This window comes from Canis lupus, chromosome 18, assembly GCF_048164855.1.
Source record: "Canis lupus baileyi chromosome 18, mCanLup2.hap1, whole genome shotgun sequence".
Lineage (NCBI taxonomy): Eukaryota > Metazoa > Chordata > Mammalia > Carnivora > Canidae > Canis > Canis lupus.
The window spans coordinates 53,219,407-53,235,496 of NC_132855.1; the positions used below are offsets into that span (position 1 = coordinate 53,219,407).

At 55.5% G+C, this 16,090-nt stretch overlaps 2 protein-coding genes and 1 long non-coding RNA gene across 4 annotated transcripts; 2 read left to right on the forward strand and 1 right to left on the reverse strand.

Moving 5' to 3' along the window:
- The first annotated feature begins 2,922 nt into the window (after positions 1-2,922).
- Positions 2,923-5,683, forward strand: ATP6V1F (ATPase H+ transporting V1 subunit F). The gene is made up of 2 exons (XM_072784512.1): positions 2,923-3,225; positions 5,226-5,683. The coding sequence occupies exons 1-2, from the start codon at positions 3,068-3,070 to the stop codon at positions 5,425-5,427; spliced, it is 360 nt and encodes a 119-aa protein (XP_072640613.1). The 5' UTR covers positions 2,923-3,067; the 3' UTR covers positions 5,428-5,683.
- Positions 5,684-5,808: 125 nt separating this feature from the next.
- Positions 5,809-8,813, forward strand: SPMIP1 (sperm microtubule inner protein 1). Of its 2 annotated transcripts, none has more exons than XM_072784511.1 (2): positions 5,809-6,660; positions 7,927-8,813. In XM_072784511.1, exons 1-2 carry the CDS (start codon positions 6,240-6,242, stop codon positions 7,989-7,991), a joined length of 486 nt encoding a protein of 161 aa, XP_072640612.1. In that variant the 5' UTR covers positions 5,809-6,239; the 3' UTR covers positions 7,992-8,813. The 2 variants fall into 2 exon arrangements, with proteins under 2 accessions (XP_072640612.1, XP_072640611.1); XM_072784510.1 differs by having other exon boundaries at positions 5,814-6,660; positions 8,195-8,813.
- On the reverse strand, positions 6,928-8,879 carry LOC140609231 (uncharacterized). The gene is made up of 2 exons (XR_012011153.1): positions 8,701-8,879; positions 6,928-8,618 (listed from the first exon to the last, which is right to left on the reverse strand). It is a non-coding gene; the product is annotated as an uncharacterized lncRNA (long non-coding RNA).
- Positions 8,880-16,090: the final 7,211 nt, after the last annotated feature.

The window sequence follows — 16,090 nt, forward strand, 5'->3', positions numbered from 1 at the left end:
ACTGGGAGGCCAGCTTCCCTGCAGCCTGGTCTCAAAGACGTTCCATAAATTAGGTCCTTCAAACAGGAACTGTTCCTCACCCAGCAAGCACCCCATGCAAGGCCCGGAGCCTTCACTCCAGCTGAGTCCAGGGTCAGGTCCGGACCTGCTCTGGCCCCACCAACAGTTTTTTTTTTTTTTTTTTTTTTTTAAAGATTTTATTTATTCATGAGAGACAGAGGCAGAGACACAGGCAGAGGGAGAAGCAGGCCCCATGTGGGGAGCCCGATTCAGGACTTGATCCCGGGTCTCCAGGATCACGCCCTAAGCCGAAGGCAGGTGCTCAACCACTGAGCCACCCAGGCGTCCCTGCCTTGTCACTTAACCTCCCTGGCCCACTGGTCTCCCTGGCCCACCAGCCTCTCCCCTTAGCCTCCCTGGCCTGAGCCACGTCTCAAACCCGCCTTCCACACTGCAGCCTGACAGGCTCCCATTCAAGGAATCTGGCCCTCTCTGTGTCCGGTCCCCTCTGCAGCTCCCTCCTATTCCAGGCTAATGTCTACTCCTCTTAACAAGGCCTCTAAGTTCGCACACCATCTTCCCCCACCTGCTGACACAAGAAGTCCTGAGTCAGTGTGCCTACTCCCCACCACACCCTCCATTTCGACCCCTCTTTACAGCTCTGAGATTCCTGGGCACCCATGCTTTGCCTTTCCACCCTCCTCTTCTTCCTGGCCCCCTTGATCTACCCCTGCCCCCAGCTCTGAAACTTCCCCAGGGCACATCTTTGCATTACTACACTGATCTGTGACTTTGTAGCTCCCTGACCCTGGAAGGTCTAATATAGACAGCTGTGACAAGCGAGTAAATGGATAATTCAGTAGACACAGCAGGGCCAAAAAGGATTTCAGTAAATTGACACCCCCCTCCCCCGCCAACTGTAGACCTGCTCCTGGACATTTCAGCACATATTGGTGGGTAGGTCAGAGAAGACCACTCTCCTCACCTGGTTTACTCAGTAGCCTATCTGCCTCCTCACTCTTCTTTAAATTTCTTCTTCCCTTTCCCCCTCCTTGCTTGGAATCCTGCCCCCTTAAGACCTCTCTCCAGGGCCTCTCTTATGTTTGCCCTCCTCCCCATCCTTCATTGAGCTCCTTGCAGACAGAAATCATGTCTTATCAATCATGGATCTTCAGCCTTCTCATGGCCACATTTGATAAACACTGGTTGAATGAATGAGTGTATAAATGTGCCCAGCTCTTCACCTGATAAAATCACTGAAGGCAAGATCCATTCTCTTAAGTACCCAACCACTTGTGAGCATTATGGGCTAGTTCTGTGCCAGGCACTAAACCAGGTGCTTCTACACGCACCCGTCTTCATTCTCTGCCCTCCCTCCCCACTCACTCTAGGTGTGAGCGCTTTCCTGGATGGCTTGCTGGCCACCTCCTCAGCATCATCTGCTTTCCATCTGTGTGTCCATAGATGTCCAGCCCAGCTGCTCTTCCACAACTGTAGAATGGCCCTAGGTATTGAGCATTTATGGACTCTATCTCCCTTAAACCTTACAGCCCTATCAAGTGGGTAGGGATACTACTATCTGAAGAACTTGAAGCCTTGAGAATTTTGATGATAAATCCAAAACCATACCTCTAAGTATGACTTTTGGGCCAAGATTCAAACCAGGTGTGCCCAAATCCCAAACGTCTCATACAAATACCCACTAGACGAGACCATCTGGATGTCTCAAGCACTCTAAACTCACAAACCATATGCTGAACACCAGTATGCCTGTTTGCTAAAAATAGAGGAGGAAAGGGTGGACCTTTCAGTCCATATTTCACACTAGGTGAAATACGGCTAGCTCACTCAGACGTGTTAGTGCTATCCACCTAGTTGCAATGGCCAGAAACCTGGGAGTCAGCTAGGTCTCTACCTTACTTCCCAAACATTCAATCTGAATACCAGTTTTGTCCATTCTGTCCCTAAATATCTCTTGACTCCATCTCCTTCTCCACATTCCCATTCCCACAACCTGAGTTCTGACCACCATTATCTCTTACCAAAACGGTATCCTTCTGCAGTCTTTTTTTTTTTTAAGATTTTATTTATTTATTCATGAAAGACACACAGAGAGGCAGAGACACAGGCAGAGGGGCAAGCAGGCTCCATGCAGGGAGCCTGACGTGGGACTCGATCCCAGGACTCCAGGATCACACCCTGGGCCGAAGGCAGCACTAAACCGCTGAGCCGCCCAGGGATCCCTCCTTCTGCAGTCTTGCCTCTGCACACAGCACCGTGACAGCGCTTATCTCTAAAACATGTATCTCACAATATCATTTTCCAAAGACTTCAGGATAATTTGTCCTCAGAATAATTTGTTCCAGATTCTTTAACTTTGCTTGAGGGGACTTATGCTATGTCACTAAGCCTTTGCATATGCTGTTCCTCCTGCCCGGGGTGTAACACCCTCTTGTCCTTACTTCTATCTCCTAAATCCTTCGGGGGATCTTCTTTGCGCACACCGTCCCCCCAAGTGGGTTGGTTATCCCTTCAGTGGATGCTTCCACGTACGGCTCACATTTTAGCAATTACCACACTGCTCTGTAATTAATTGCCTGTTCACTTGAATCCCTACCTCACTAGTCAGTGTCACCATTAACTTGTCCAATATTTTATATACTCAACAAATACGTACTAGTTGTTAACTGTGTGCCATAGTTAAATACACGATACAGACCCGGACCTTGCCTTCAAGGACAGAAACCGCGTCTCCTCTTCTGGGGGCTCGGTATCTATCAGCAGTGGGCGCATCGGGTTTATTGAACGACCGATGGAACGCGCTTGCGTGAACCTGTGGTGCCGCGCGCACTTCTGGGAATCGTAGTCCCCAGGTTCGGGGCCCCTCATTATTGCGCAGGCGTATTCAGATTAAGACGTTTTACTCTTGATACGCATGTCCCGGAAGGCGGAGTGGTGAACTGCGCATGTGTAAAGGGCGGAGGCGCGGCCGAAAAGGCGGTGCGCTGCGGGGGAGGGGCTTCGTCGTCTAAGGGCCGTCGCCGCGGAGCTCTACCTGCCTGCGAGAATGGCGGGTAGGGGGAAGCTAATTGCCGTGATCGGAGACGAAGACACCGTGACTGGCTTCCTGCTGGGCGGCATAGGGGAGCTTAACAAGAACCGCCACCCCAATTTCCTGGTGGTGGAGAAGGATACAACCATCAATGAGATCGAAGACACTTTCCGGTACGGTAGCCCGCGAGGCCTGAATGGGACCCTCTGCCTCGGGTGGGAGCCACGGGGGTCAGCGGGGTCGGCGCCGGGCTTCCAGACCCCGATGTCTGGGGTCAAGGAAGTCGGTCCAGTCGCCCTTCCGGAGGAGGCCTCTATGCTCCAAGTTCTCTTTTGGGGCATGGGGGAACCTGAGCTATGTCAGGTTCACGAGCTCATCCCTCACATGACTCTGTGTCAGGAAAGGGGAAAAGATCTGGAGATGGGCGCCGCCCCTCGGCCCCAATCTGCCCCAGGGTCCTATCTCAGCTCCGCCCCTGTTCGCCCCGTAGAGCAGGCTCCCCGCCTTGTTAGCGCTCGACCCTAAGCGACCCACACACTTATCGAATACCTAGGCAGTGGGGTCGGGCTTTCTTGTATTGTTATGTCCCTTAGAGGCTCACAACTGCCTTGTAAAGTAGAGGCTATTATTCCCATTTGCAAGTAGGAAAACTAAAGCTCAGAGAGGTCACATCCTTTGGAAGAGAGAGAGGGGGGATTTGAACCCAGACCTAACTCTCTTAAGCCAGGTTCACACTGCTTGTGCAGTTCCCTCAACTCTTAGAATTTCCTATTGTCCTGAGCACCGCAGGCAGAGTATTAGGACTATATCCTGCTACTTTCTGCTAAGACCTTGCATTTGAAGTTCCTGATTTCTTACCCTGGGTCAAGAGCGATAGCTTCATAGTATGAATGCAGGCATGTCCCTTAAACCAGGAGGTGTCCTGGTGACTTGAATTGAGAATGCTAGCCCCCTTTGTTTTCCCGCCCCATCCTGAAGGAGGCTGTTACCCAATCTCAGGGACAAACTACTCTCACTTGTTTCCCCTACACAGTCCAGTCCTGAGCTGCGGGCTGAGACTGGTTCCTGCTGCCGGGGGTATGATTGGCCCTGAACCGGCCTGATCTCTAGGCATTCTGGTAAAGTGACCCAAGTTGTCTTGGGAGGAGGGTAGGTTTTACTCCAGGAATTTTTCATGTTTCCATCCAAAGGGACCCAGAGATCATCAAGTCTAACCTGCCCTAGTGCCTGGCACAGAGCAAGCGCTCAGTTAAAATAGTTTTTAATATTTTACTTAACTAACGTGTGGGTGGTCATAAGGAAGGGAGATCCCAGTGGTAGGTTCTCTGTCTGGGGAAAGTGTGATTTTCCTCCTCCTGTGTTGTATTCTTGACTCATGCGAAACTTCCCCTATGATCCATTCCCCAACGTCTTCAGCATAGACCTTTAATGGTCTCATCAGCCCTCTTTAAAAAAAAAAGCTTTCCTTTAAAAGTTATTCATGTAGCTTGTAAATTAATATTTAAAAGGTATACACGGACAAGTCTCACTCCCACCCCTCACTCCCACCCTCCTCTTTTTCCACTTCGTTACCTCCCTCCTCCACCCCTGTGAGCAATTAATTGCTTATTTACTTTTCTGCTTTTTCTTTATGTACACACAAAGGGACAGACATTCTTATCCTCTCTCTCTCTCTTTTTTTTTTTTTTTACACAAATGAAGCATACAGAAGAATGCACCAGCATGTGCACTAGTCTTCAGCACCAGTTCACTTGGGAGCCTTTCAGGCAGGGGAGGCAGAAGACAGCTAGAGGGCCCTTAGATTTTTTTTTTCTTTTAAGATTTTATTCACTTATGAGACACACACACACACACACACACACACACACACACACAGAGGCAGAGACACAGGCAGAGAAAGAGAGAAGCAGGCTCCATGCGGGAGCCCGATGGGGGACTCGATCCCAGGACTCCAGGATCACGCCTGGGCTGAAGGCAGGCAGGCACTAAACCGCTGAGCCACCCAGGTGTCCTGGGCCCTTAGATTTTTAAATGAAGGTGATCCTGGTTAGAAAGAGAATGTAGCTAGCAACTTTTGCCTTTGTGCTCTGCAGTCTCTGGGTCAAGCCCCTTCTCCTCTGCAGCCCAGCCTCAGCACCTCAGAGTGAGAATCTCTTCTCATTTCTCCCAACAGGCAGTTTCTAAACCGGGATGACATCGGCATTATCCTCATCAACCAATACATCGCAGAGATGGTGCGGCATGCGCTCGACGCCCACCAGCGCTCCATTCCAGCCGTTCTAGAGATTCCGTCCAAGGAGCACCCCTATGATGCCACCAAGGACTCCATCCTGCGCAGGGCCAGGGGCATGTTCACGGCCGAGGACCTGCGCTAGAGCCCTCCCCATAGCCATGCAGCCTTTCCCCAGGCTTGCCTTCAGCCCGTCTCTGATTTCCCAGCCCCCTGCCCCTTCCCAACCCACTGAGAGGCTAGGTGAGGTGCTTCCAGATTGCTGGGGCTTTGCCATTAAAGTCAAGGCTGGTTAGGGAACAGGAAGCCTGAGTATCTTCTCTCCACTACATCTTCCCTGTGCTGTTACACAGTGTCTCTGTTCATGTTAAATTAAAGCAACATTCCCGTTTCTCTCCAAATTGAGACTGGCTACTAGAAAGGACGTGCATGGATGAGGTGGTTGGGGGGATTAGATTGGCAGGGTTGGGAAGGGTTCTGCCAAAGATATAGGCATGGAAAAGCTGGACCAGGAAGATTGTGCCAAGAGATCATAACTCAAGGATGGATCCTTGGAATCAACGGTGACCAGCTCTGGTGGGAGGGATGGGAGGAGGCTTGTGCCTAGGTCCTAGGCTCCCCCAATTCATTCTCTCAGGCTGGGGAGGGACTTGACCCCAAGGAACGGAAGCAGAAACACAGGAAACCCAGAAGCCTGTGATACTAGACTGAGCCTGGGTCCTGCAAGAGGCTTGGAGATCAAGGCCTTAGCCGGTGGGCCTTGGCCTGAGGTTGCCTCTGGATCAAGGCATGTGAGGTCTGCTAAAGGCATGGCAAGTAGAACCCTGGCCCTGTGTGAGGTGAGGCTTGGTTGCCAGGTGACTGTCTGTGGCAGCCACCTGCTGTGGGAAGGACTCTACTTGCTATCGCTTATCCCTCAGCTGCAGCCACCCTGGTACCGCTCCTTCCCTTGCTACCATGTCGCGCCAACTCAGCATGGATACGCTGCGGCAGAACTTCTGGAAGGAGGAATATCTGAGGGAGAAGATGTTGCGCTGTGAATGGCATCATAAGTATGGGTCGATGGTGAAGGCCAAGCAGAAGGCTAAGGCTACAGCGCGCCTGCCCCTCAAACTGCCCACCCTGCACCCCAAAGCCCCACTCTTACCTCCACCTGCCCCCAAAGCAGTGCCTTCCAAGGTCCCCAGCCCTGCCCTGGAGGCTCCTATTCGGTCAGAAATGTACCCAGTCCTGCCTGCCACCCGGGCCCTGCTGTATGAAGGCATCTCCCACGACTTCCAGGGGCGCTACCGCTACCTCAACACCCGAAAACTGGACATGCCAGAGATGCGTTACCTCTTCCCCATCACCACCAACTTCACATATGGCTGGCAGCTGGGTGAGCCCCAACTTCTCAGAAATTATTCACCTCACAGACACAGAGCCCTTGCCACAAGTCAGGCCATGCAGTCGACATTAGGCGTACAAGACCCATGGGTGGGGGTGTCCATTCTAGTGGGGGATCTGGGCCATAAGCACGAGAGAAAGGAGACATCTGAGAAGGGAAAGTTTCATGATGAGACTAGGGAGAGATTGGGGAGATGGGCAAGGGATACGTGATTGTCAAGAAAGGCCTCTCTGAGGACCTAAAGGCTGGAAGCTAAGAGACAGAGGAATTTGGATTTTATTCCAAGTGGGAGAAGAAGCCATGGAGGGTTTTAAGCAGGTGAACAATACTGACAGGGTACTAACTATTCCATAAGTAATGGCTTTTTCAGGGAAAGAATCAACTGGCCAGTGAGATCTGCATCTATTTTGAGTTCTCTTGGCAGGAGAGGACGATGGCTTGGGCTAGGGTGATTAGCAGGAGAGCCGTGGTAGATTCAGGCTATGCTTTGGAAGAGGAATCAATGAAGCCTATGGATGGATGGGATGACAGAAGGGGAAAGAAGGCTGTGGGAAAGCACAAGTGTTTGGCTCAGGTGCCTGGACAAGGAAGATGGAGGGGAGCAGGGCTGGAGGGCGTGTGAGGACAGGTGAGCCCTGGCCATGCCGGAGGTGCCAGTGAGGTGGCTGTGTACGGAGATCCCCCGCTGGAGTGATGTCAGAGCTGAAGATGTCAGTTTGGGAGCCACGGAGATGTAGATGTTACTTAAAGCCCGAGGCTGGGTGAGCCCACCCAGGAAACTCCAGATGCTGGAATCTGACAGAGGCAGGGGGGCACAGAGAGCGGTAGGGAGACAGTGTTGGTGGGAAGGCTGTCCACTTGGGCTGAGTCTGCTTTATCTGCAAGGCTGAGAGTCCAGATCATCCTCAGGGAGGACAGGAGGGAGGCAGTGGTATAGCTGGAGATGAAGAGCTCAATGGCGTAGGAAAGGGAGCGTGCCCGGGAATGCTGCAGGACTGCTGGGTGATCCTGTGTCCCTTTACTGTTTGTGGTCATGGACTGCAAGTGAGACTACTCAGGGGCTTATGGGTGTTTCTCCACAGGGTTGAGGGCCTGGGCAAACGGTGGATGGCTGGGGATAAACACAGCTGACATTTTGCCTAAAGATTCTCGCCACTTTCCCCAAGGCCCTAAAGGGAAGGGAAAGAGGTATTTCCCCCAAAGCAGGAAGCAAGTCCCAGGAGAGCAGGAGGTGGAAGGCAGCCCTCTCTCTTTCAGAGATGGCCGGCTCTGTCCGTCCCCATGGCAAGCAGTGGAGGAGCCTGAGGTGGGGGAAAAGATGACACTTGGCGGATGGGCCAGTTCTGCCATCACTGCTGGTCTGGACCCCCGGTCGGCTCTGTCTGCCCACAGCCCACGTTCCTCAGGAGCACTTTTTATTCCGTCACACTTACAAGTGGATACAATACAGGCAGCTTGTGGGGCTCCCGGGCTCCGCAAGTTCCTTTCCCAGGATCCATTCCTGGCCTCTGACATCTTTTCCCAGGCCCCCCAGCGAAGCAAGAACTGGTGTCCTGTAAGATGTGCCGCATCGAATCCTTCTTCCGAAAGAATGGGGCCTTCGCGCTGCTTGACCCTCGGGACCTGGCTCTCTGACGTTGGCCAGCCAGGGGACTTGGGGGACCGGGAGAAGGAATAACACGCCTCCTGGTGGGGCTGAAGCCGCTGTGTGTGTCTGTGTGTCCCGCCTCCCAGGCGCTGAGGCAGAGTTCTGGGCCTTTTTTGGAACTTCCTCTGATGGCCCTTGCTGCCGGGTCGTGGCTCGCCTTTTCCTCGGTCTCCATCTCTTTAATCACCCCGTGAGGATTCAGCAGTGACTGGAGGGGGCCGGGAAGGGTGAGCGCTGCTCTCCAGGCAAAGGCTCCTCAGCGCCCGGGGGCCACAGGAGCCGCTGGAAGTTCTGGGTGTTCCTGGGAGAGAGCGGCCCGTCCTCCCAGATGCCAGAGAGCGGGAGCCACCACCGCCCCATCGGCTGCCCCCCTCGCCCCTCACCTGGCCCCGAGGGCCCGCAGCCGCCAGGTCCGCTCCCGGAGCACTTGCTGCAGCCGCTCCCGCAGGGCGCGCCGCTGCCGGGCCGCGTCCTCCTGGGCGGTGTGGAGCCCTGAGGCCCCGGCCTCCCAGCCCGCGGCCCGAAGGAGCCCGCAGGGGGCAGCACCGGGCAGGCGCGCCCCTGCGCCCTCAGTCGGCGGCGGGGCGAGCGCGCCCTCGGAAGGGACCCAGGAGCGCCCGGCCCCCGGCCCCCGCCCGGGCAGGATCGCGGTGGCCCCGCCGCCCTCCCCCGGGAGTCTTGCCTGTGGCGGGAGCCGGGCTGGGCCGGGCGGGGGCCCCAGAGGGTGCACCCGGCAGCGGCGGTTCTTGGCAATGCGGAGGCCTTCCAAGACCTGGGAGAGGCGGCTGTCAGCGGCCGGCGGCCCCTTGTGCCCCCGGAGCGCCTGGTGTCCCGGCCCGCCCGGCGCCGCTACGCACCCGGAGCCGCTGCTGCTCCCGCTCCTGCCGCCGCCGGCGCCCGGCCGCCCGGTGCAGCTCCAGCAGCCGCTGCAGCGCCGTCTCCCGCTGCGCCGCGCTCGCCCCCGCGCCCGCGCCCGCGCCCGCGCCCGCCGACGCCTTCTCCGCGCCCGGGGGCCCGGGCCACGCGGCCTTCGAGGCGTCGGGAGCCTCCGCGCCGCCCCTCCGCCCCCCGACGGCGCCCACGAGCCTCGCGGAGCCGCCCCGCACCTGCTCCGCCGGGCCCGGGCCTCCTTCCGGGTCGCGCCCCGGCCCCGGGCGTCCCGGGAGAGCTGCGGGGCGCTCCCGCCGCCCGGAGCCCCCAGGGTCTGGGGCCGCCTGCGGCTCGGCCCTCCGCTCTCCTCGCCCCGGGCCGTCCGTTCTGTCCGGCGTCAGCTGGGTGGTCCTTTCCCCGGAGCCAGGGCCCGCCCTCCCCGCAGGCTGGGGCTTCTGTTCTCCCGGGGACCGGTGGGAGTCCCTCGAAATTCCCGGGGAGCCGCCTTCCTCCGGGGACGGTGTGGGGACCTCTCCCTCGTCCGCCCCCCGGGCTTGTGAGAGGCCGCGGGGGCAAGTCTGAAGGGCCTTCACTTCCCGGGCCTGCGGGGTCTCCTTCCTCGGCTCCCGGAGGACCTCCTTTCCCTCCTTTCCCGGACACTCAGGCCTGTTTCCGCCGTGACCTTGAGGACACTCTCTCCTCTCACTCTGGGGAGGCTCCCCCCTGGGATACACAGAGACCTCCTCCCTCAGAGCCTGAGTAGCCCCCCCACTCGGACCCTGGTGTAGCTGCTCTCCCTGTCTCTTGGGAACGTCTTTGTTCTCTCCCCTGGCAGCCTCCCCTCTCTGACCCCGGGGACACCCTTCTTTCTGCTCTTGAGGGTCCTCCTCTCTCGGCCTCTGAAGAATCTCAATCCTCAGCAATTTCTGAAGCTCTGCTCTCTGCTGGCCCAGGCCCCAGCCTGGCCCCTGGGGGAGATGTTGGGGTTCTGGCAGGCCCTGGGAAGGCAGGCCTGAGGGCCTTGGGGCTCCCTGAACCAGCTTCCTCCCCCACAGGCCGATGAATGGCCTCTGGGTTGTGGGTTCTGCTTGTCTCCTCTCTTCCCTCTGAGCCAGGTCCTGGGAAGGAAGAAGAGCATTTGGGCCCAGGCCTGCGAGGGAACCCCCATGCCTGGGCCACTTTCCCTGAGGGACCCTGGAGACCTCCGTGACTGTCCCAGTGGGCTTCATTTCCATCACAGCCCTTGCCTGACTCCTGAACTCCTTAAGCCTACTCTATGTTATGTAAAAGGTGCTTCTCTGGGGATCCCCAGGTGGCGCAGCGGTTTAGCCTTCTGCCCAGGGCCTGATCCTGGAGTCCCGGGATCAAGTCCCACGTCAGGCTCCCTGCATGGAGCCTGCTTCCCCTCTGTGTCTCGTGTCTCTGCTTCTGTGTGTGTGTGTGTGTCATGAATAAATAAATAAAATCTTTAAAAAAAAAAAAAAAGATGCTTCTGTGATGGTCCCTTCTTACCTGGCTATAGGAGGGGACACCACCTCCCCCCAGTAGCCTCCTCCCAGGCAGCCTCTACCCTGCTATCCACAGCCAGTCTGAGGGGGCCCTTGTCCAGGACACTTTGACTCTTTCACCTTGACTTCAGAGTGTGCTGGGTCCCCAAAGCTACTGCTGGTGGCAGGGTTCAGCTCTTGTAAGCAGCCTGAGGGAGAAAGACCAATGTCAGGAACACTCTGCTCATGGCCTAGTCCCTCACACACAATCCACCTGAACTGGAACCAAGAAGCCTAGGGAGTCCCCAGCGCCTCAGGTGAAGGAGACGGTCTGATGTGTGAACTTTAAGGCTGTCACAGCTCATCAGTCACCTTTATTCACACACATGCCTGCCTGTCGGATTTTCTTGCCGACAGCCAACCACCTCTTCCTCGTCAGAGCACTTCAGAGGAACCTGCACACCCTTATCTTCAAAACCACCAGGGGCTGCCTGGCACGGGGAAGGAAGGGCCTGTGGGCCAGGCTTGTCAGTCCCTTATGAGGACACCCATTTAGACCGGCAAGGAAACCCACTGTATGCACCTTATTTTACTATTATTAAGAAAAATCCTCTTTAGGTCTTTCTTAGTTGCTAACAGTAAAATCCAATGAAACTCAAGAAAAGAAATTTTAGGCTGGAGCCTGGCCTAAAAACTGTGAGTTTCATAATTAACCAAAGAAATCTAAAAAAAGAAATGAAATGTCTGCTCCCTTGCAGCTGTGCAGGAAGGAGAGCCACTCTGCATCCATAAAACTGGTTAAAAGAACTTGATTTCGTAAGACCCTAAACGGACAACTTTCACAAGAATGTTCCATCTTTATGCCACATGGATGTGTGAATATTCACAATGGTAACCAAGTGGGTATGTTTTTTTGTGAAAAAAAAAAAAAACAAACAAACATGTCTTTTGAACAAAGGAGTCTGATAAGACTCCCAAGCCTTTAGAAATTATTGCCATGAACAGTGAACATAACCCCCAACCCATTGCCTCACAATTCTGATCTGTTGTCTCACCAGATAATTTATTTCTCCAGTTATAATGCTATAACTGATATCTCTGTATTCCCCAGAGATCTTTTACTTGTAAAAATGTCTGTCAATCAGAAAAAACAAGCATTGGCTCTTTGCTCTTCTCTCACATGCACAGTGGAACAATTAGAGGCTTATGGCTTACCTAGGTTTATTTAACAAATCATCTGAGATGAAAGTCGGCTTCATATAAATTAATAGGCCCAGGGTTCACAGCATCGATCCCATGGAATTTTGATTGCCTATTTATTGTCACGCTCTCACTAGGCTGTGATCCCCTCAGTGACAGGGACCAAGTAATGGAGTCAAGCCTCTCTCCTGCTCAGTATGTTCCCAGTGCCTGGCATGCGAGGGGTAAACAGGTGGCCGGCACAGCTATTCTGTCCCCTCCTCCCTGGGCCACCATGGACAGTCATTCCCAGTGCTCTCTCCCCTGAGTCCCAGTTTAGCTTCAGAATCCTGGACCCAGTGCCTGAGACAGCTGGTACCAAACAGGTGGAATCGGGACATAAAATAAGACCTACTTGTTGTCCCTGGGTGCTCCTTGGCACCCCCAAAAAAACAGTGTAAGATGAAGAATGAGTGAGAAGGGGACTGAAATCCTGGCACTTGAGATGAGGACTTCCCCCCTCCTCCCCATCTAGTCCAGCCACCCAGCCAGGGTGTCGGCATACCAGGTGTGGGCTCGGCAGGCATAGCAGGGCTCTCCCACCTTGGGTCTCTGTCACTCCTAGCTTCACCCAGATCCAGGGCTGATGATGGGTCTACCACCTGCCCCCTGCAGGAGTGCAGAGCCTGCCTCAGAATCACCTTTTGCAGCTCGTGGGCTCTGGAAGGCGGGGAGGCAGCCTGTCTGCCAGTTTCCTGGCCCCAATGCCTAAACCCAGTCCAGGGTCGCCTCTCCCAGCCCCTGCACCCACCACTGGACCCCAGGAGCTGGAATTTGGGCGTCACCCTTTCCAGGGGCTGTGGGGCAATCATATGGGCGCAACTGAGTGAGAGCCCAAAGAGGAGCCTTGGGTGTAAGGAAGAGGTGCTAGGCAAGGCTGTGGAAGGAGATAGGAAAAAAGGGTCCAGTGCCTGGCCTTTTGTGGCCATATGAAGTGGACAGAATTTCCTGGGAGAAAGACTCACCCCTCTGGAATCTGATGGTTCTGGCTCAGAGAGTCCCCAGCCTGGGGCAATGAGCACCGCCTAGAACTCTGGAAAGTTGGAGGGTGCCCTAGTCCACAGGGCATCATCCCCCAGTGCGGTGGGTAGTCTTTAAGATGACACCTAATCATCCCTCCTCCTGGTATTCCTGCCCACTTATGACCCTGTTCTCTTCCCCTCCTTGTGAGGAAATGGATCGCTCTTGCCCATTCAAGCCTTCAGATGAGACTGGAATCCTGACCTACAATGTCAGCTGGATGCTTCCTTAGTGGTCACTGCTAACACCCCCTCTTGCACAGCTGAGGGAGAGGCTCTCCGAGAGGGCTGCCAACCTGCCCAAAGTGCCTTGGACAATTGGTAACTGAGACATGACTGGGAGGCACAGTCCCAGGTCCCAGTCACCATAACAGCCTCCCTCCTAGAAGGGGTCAGCCCAGCCATCAGCCCCAGAGGAAAGGGTCTGTGCACCTCAGGCATCAGTGCCTGTGGCCTCAGGAGCAATACTGAGCTTGCTTTCCCCCCATGCTGCAGCCACATCTAAAGCCTTCTAGATGTCACCATTCCATTGATTTGGCCAATATAGTCACTAACTGTGGAATGGTAATAGCAGCTGGTAGGGAATGAGCAGGTCCTGTGTGCCAGGCACAGTGCTAAACCCTGTACATGGATGAGTTCATTGGTGCTCCCTTCCAGTCAGATCTACTGTCTTCCCCATTTTGTAGCTGAGGAAACAGGCTTACGGTCCACAGCGAGCATCAGAACAGGGACAGAACCCAGGCTCCTGGGTCCAAAGCCCATACTTCTGCTTCCCTCACCACCACCACCCCCTGATGTCACACTGACCGACCCCCTTGCCTTCAGCCGTGCCCCTGCTCACCCAGCTGGTCAGCTGCTCAGGGCCCCCACCCATCCTACCGCGGGGCTTGCTGCACCGGCTCTGTACACACTGGGCCTGGTCCTTCAGACCGCAGAACTGGGCCCAGGGGGGCCAGAAGAGGCTCAGCCCTGCCCCAGTCAGCAGCTCCAAGTCCCACAGGAGCTGAAAAAATAATGGGTGCCGGGGCATGAAGGGGTGCCCTCTCGGCCCTCTGCCATGTGCCCTGGCCAGCCCCTACCTGCTCCTGGGCCCGCCGGCTCTGCTCCATCTCCAGCAACACAGCGGGCAGCTCCAGTCCTGAGGGACAGGCCTGACTCTCTTGCACCTGGGGGGACAGGATGGAGTCAGGCCTCCGCCTTGCCCTTTGGAAGCAATGCCCCACCTTCCTCACCTGCTGCAGGGCAGCCTGGAGCTGGCCCGGGCCTGCAGGGCATCTAAAGAGGTGGTGGTACAGGGCTAAGGCCTGCTTGTGGCTACACGGGAGCCCTGGGCCCCCAGGTGTGGCTGCCTGCTCCATGGGCAGGGGGAGCCAGAGCGGATTCCCCTCCCTCCTCTGCTGCTGCTGGAGCCTGGAGAGGGGAGGACCAGGGATAAGAAGGAGACAAAGCCTCCAGAGCTCAATAATGCAGGGACCTGACATCTGAGCCAGGGCCTGGACCCCAGCCATGTCTCAGAGAGACTCAGGCTTGTCTCTGACACGGGGTTCTTGGCTTCGCACGGCGGGGCAAGGACTGTGACCGTGCCGGAGAGAGAGGTGCGTGTGTGCGCTTGTTTGCAGTCCTGGGAGTATGTGTTTTATGTGTACGTAGGAAGCTTGCAACGGCATTAGCTAGACATTAGCTACACCCCACATGGACAGCAGCCGCCGGCAGCTCACTTACTATATGCGCGGAAACACGATGCTGCGTACATGTCATCTGTCCCTGAAGCCTCTGTGAAGTAGGTGCTAGCATTATCACGCCAGTTGTCCAGGTTAGAAACCAGTCCCAGAGGGTAGGGAGCCCCAGCTAGCATATGCCAGTGTCTCCCTCATCTGGAGGCCAGCGGCCGGGATGCACAGGCCTGGGGGAAGCATGGTCCTGGGTCAAGCAGCCACAGGCAGAAGAGGGCGAGCACCCCCAGGTGCCTGCTCCAAGTGGCTCACCTGCAAAGGGCTGAGCCACAGGTCACTGTTTACTCCTCTGCATACACAAGGTTCATCAGGTGAGGGCATGCTTTGTGTAGGTTAGGACAAGGGCAGGACAAGACGTGAGCCGGTCTGTCATCGTCACATTTCCTGCTGCTTTGCCACCGCTCTGTGGGAGACCGGGGCCAGCTCTGCTCCGTGGTCCTCAGCCGGGGCTGAGCTAGCAGGACAGCTGACCTCGGGTCAGCCAGACACTCCCTTCATTTCTGTTGAAACATCAGGGAGCTGGCAATGAGAATGCAGCACCCCCTCATCTTTTACCCAAGGCCCCTGAAACACCAAGGTCATAGCCAATAGGTGGCAAAAATAGAGTCCCTTTGAAAAGAGACTTTTTGAAGAAATACTTTTTTTCTATTTCAGAACCCATGTTCCTTCCCCTACAAGGATGTCTCCTGCTCCTGTGTCCATCGAGGGTGGGTGTGGCTTTGAATGCACACAGGGGCTCAAGCATGTGCTACACATGTTTACCAGGGTTTCTTTTTTTTTTTTTTAATTTTTTTTTTTAAATTTATGATAGTCACACACACAGAGAGAGAGGCAGAGACACAGGCAGAGGGAGAAGCAGGCTCCATGCACCGGGAGCCCGACGTGGGATTCGATCCCGGGTCTCCAGAATCGCGCCCTGGGCCAAAGGCAGGCGCCAAACCGCTGCGCCACCCAGGGATCCCTTACCAGGGTTTCTGAGGGGTGTTAGTGTGTGTGTATGTGTGTGCATATGTGCACATGTCCATATTTCATCATGATCTACCGTATCTCTTGTTCCCCCCTACAAGCTTGGGGTCCCTCTGTCACCAGCTCTTAGAGCGGCCCAGGAGGCACCTAGCTCTTGGTATCCCCCAAATCAAGAGGAAAAGGAATGCCATGTGGGGACTGAGCCCCTTCTCTGTTCCTCAGCCCCCACAGGATTCCACATGAATCCAGGGACCAGCATGCAGACCATGGGCCATGCTTGTGATACAGTGTGAGCACAGTGCTGAGACCAAGATACCTGGGTCCTCCTTCCATCCAGTACAGGGTTTCCCAGGTAACACCAGGGTATGGCAGGTGAGGGCAGCCTAGGCAGGTGCAAGAAGTGAGCAGGATGTAGGGCTCAGTCCCCACAGTTCCCACAGCTGCCACCATCCCCACACC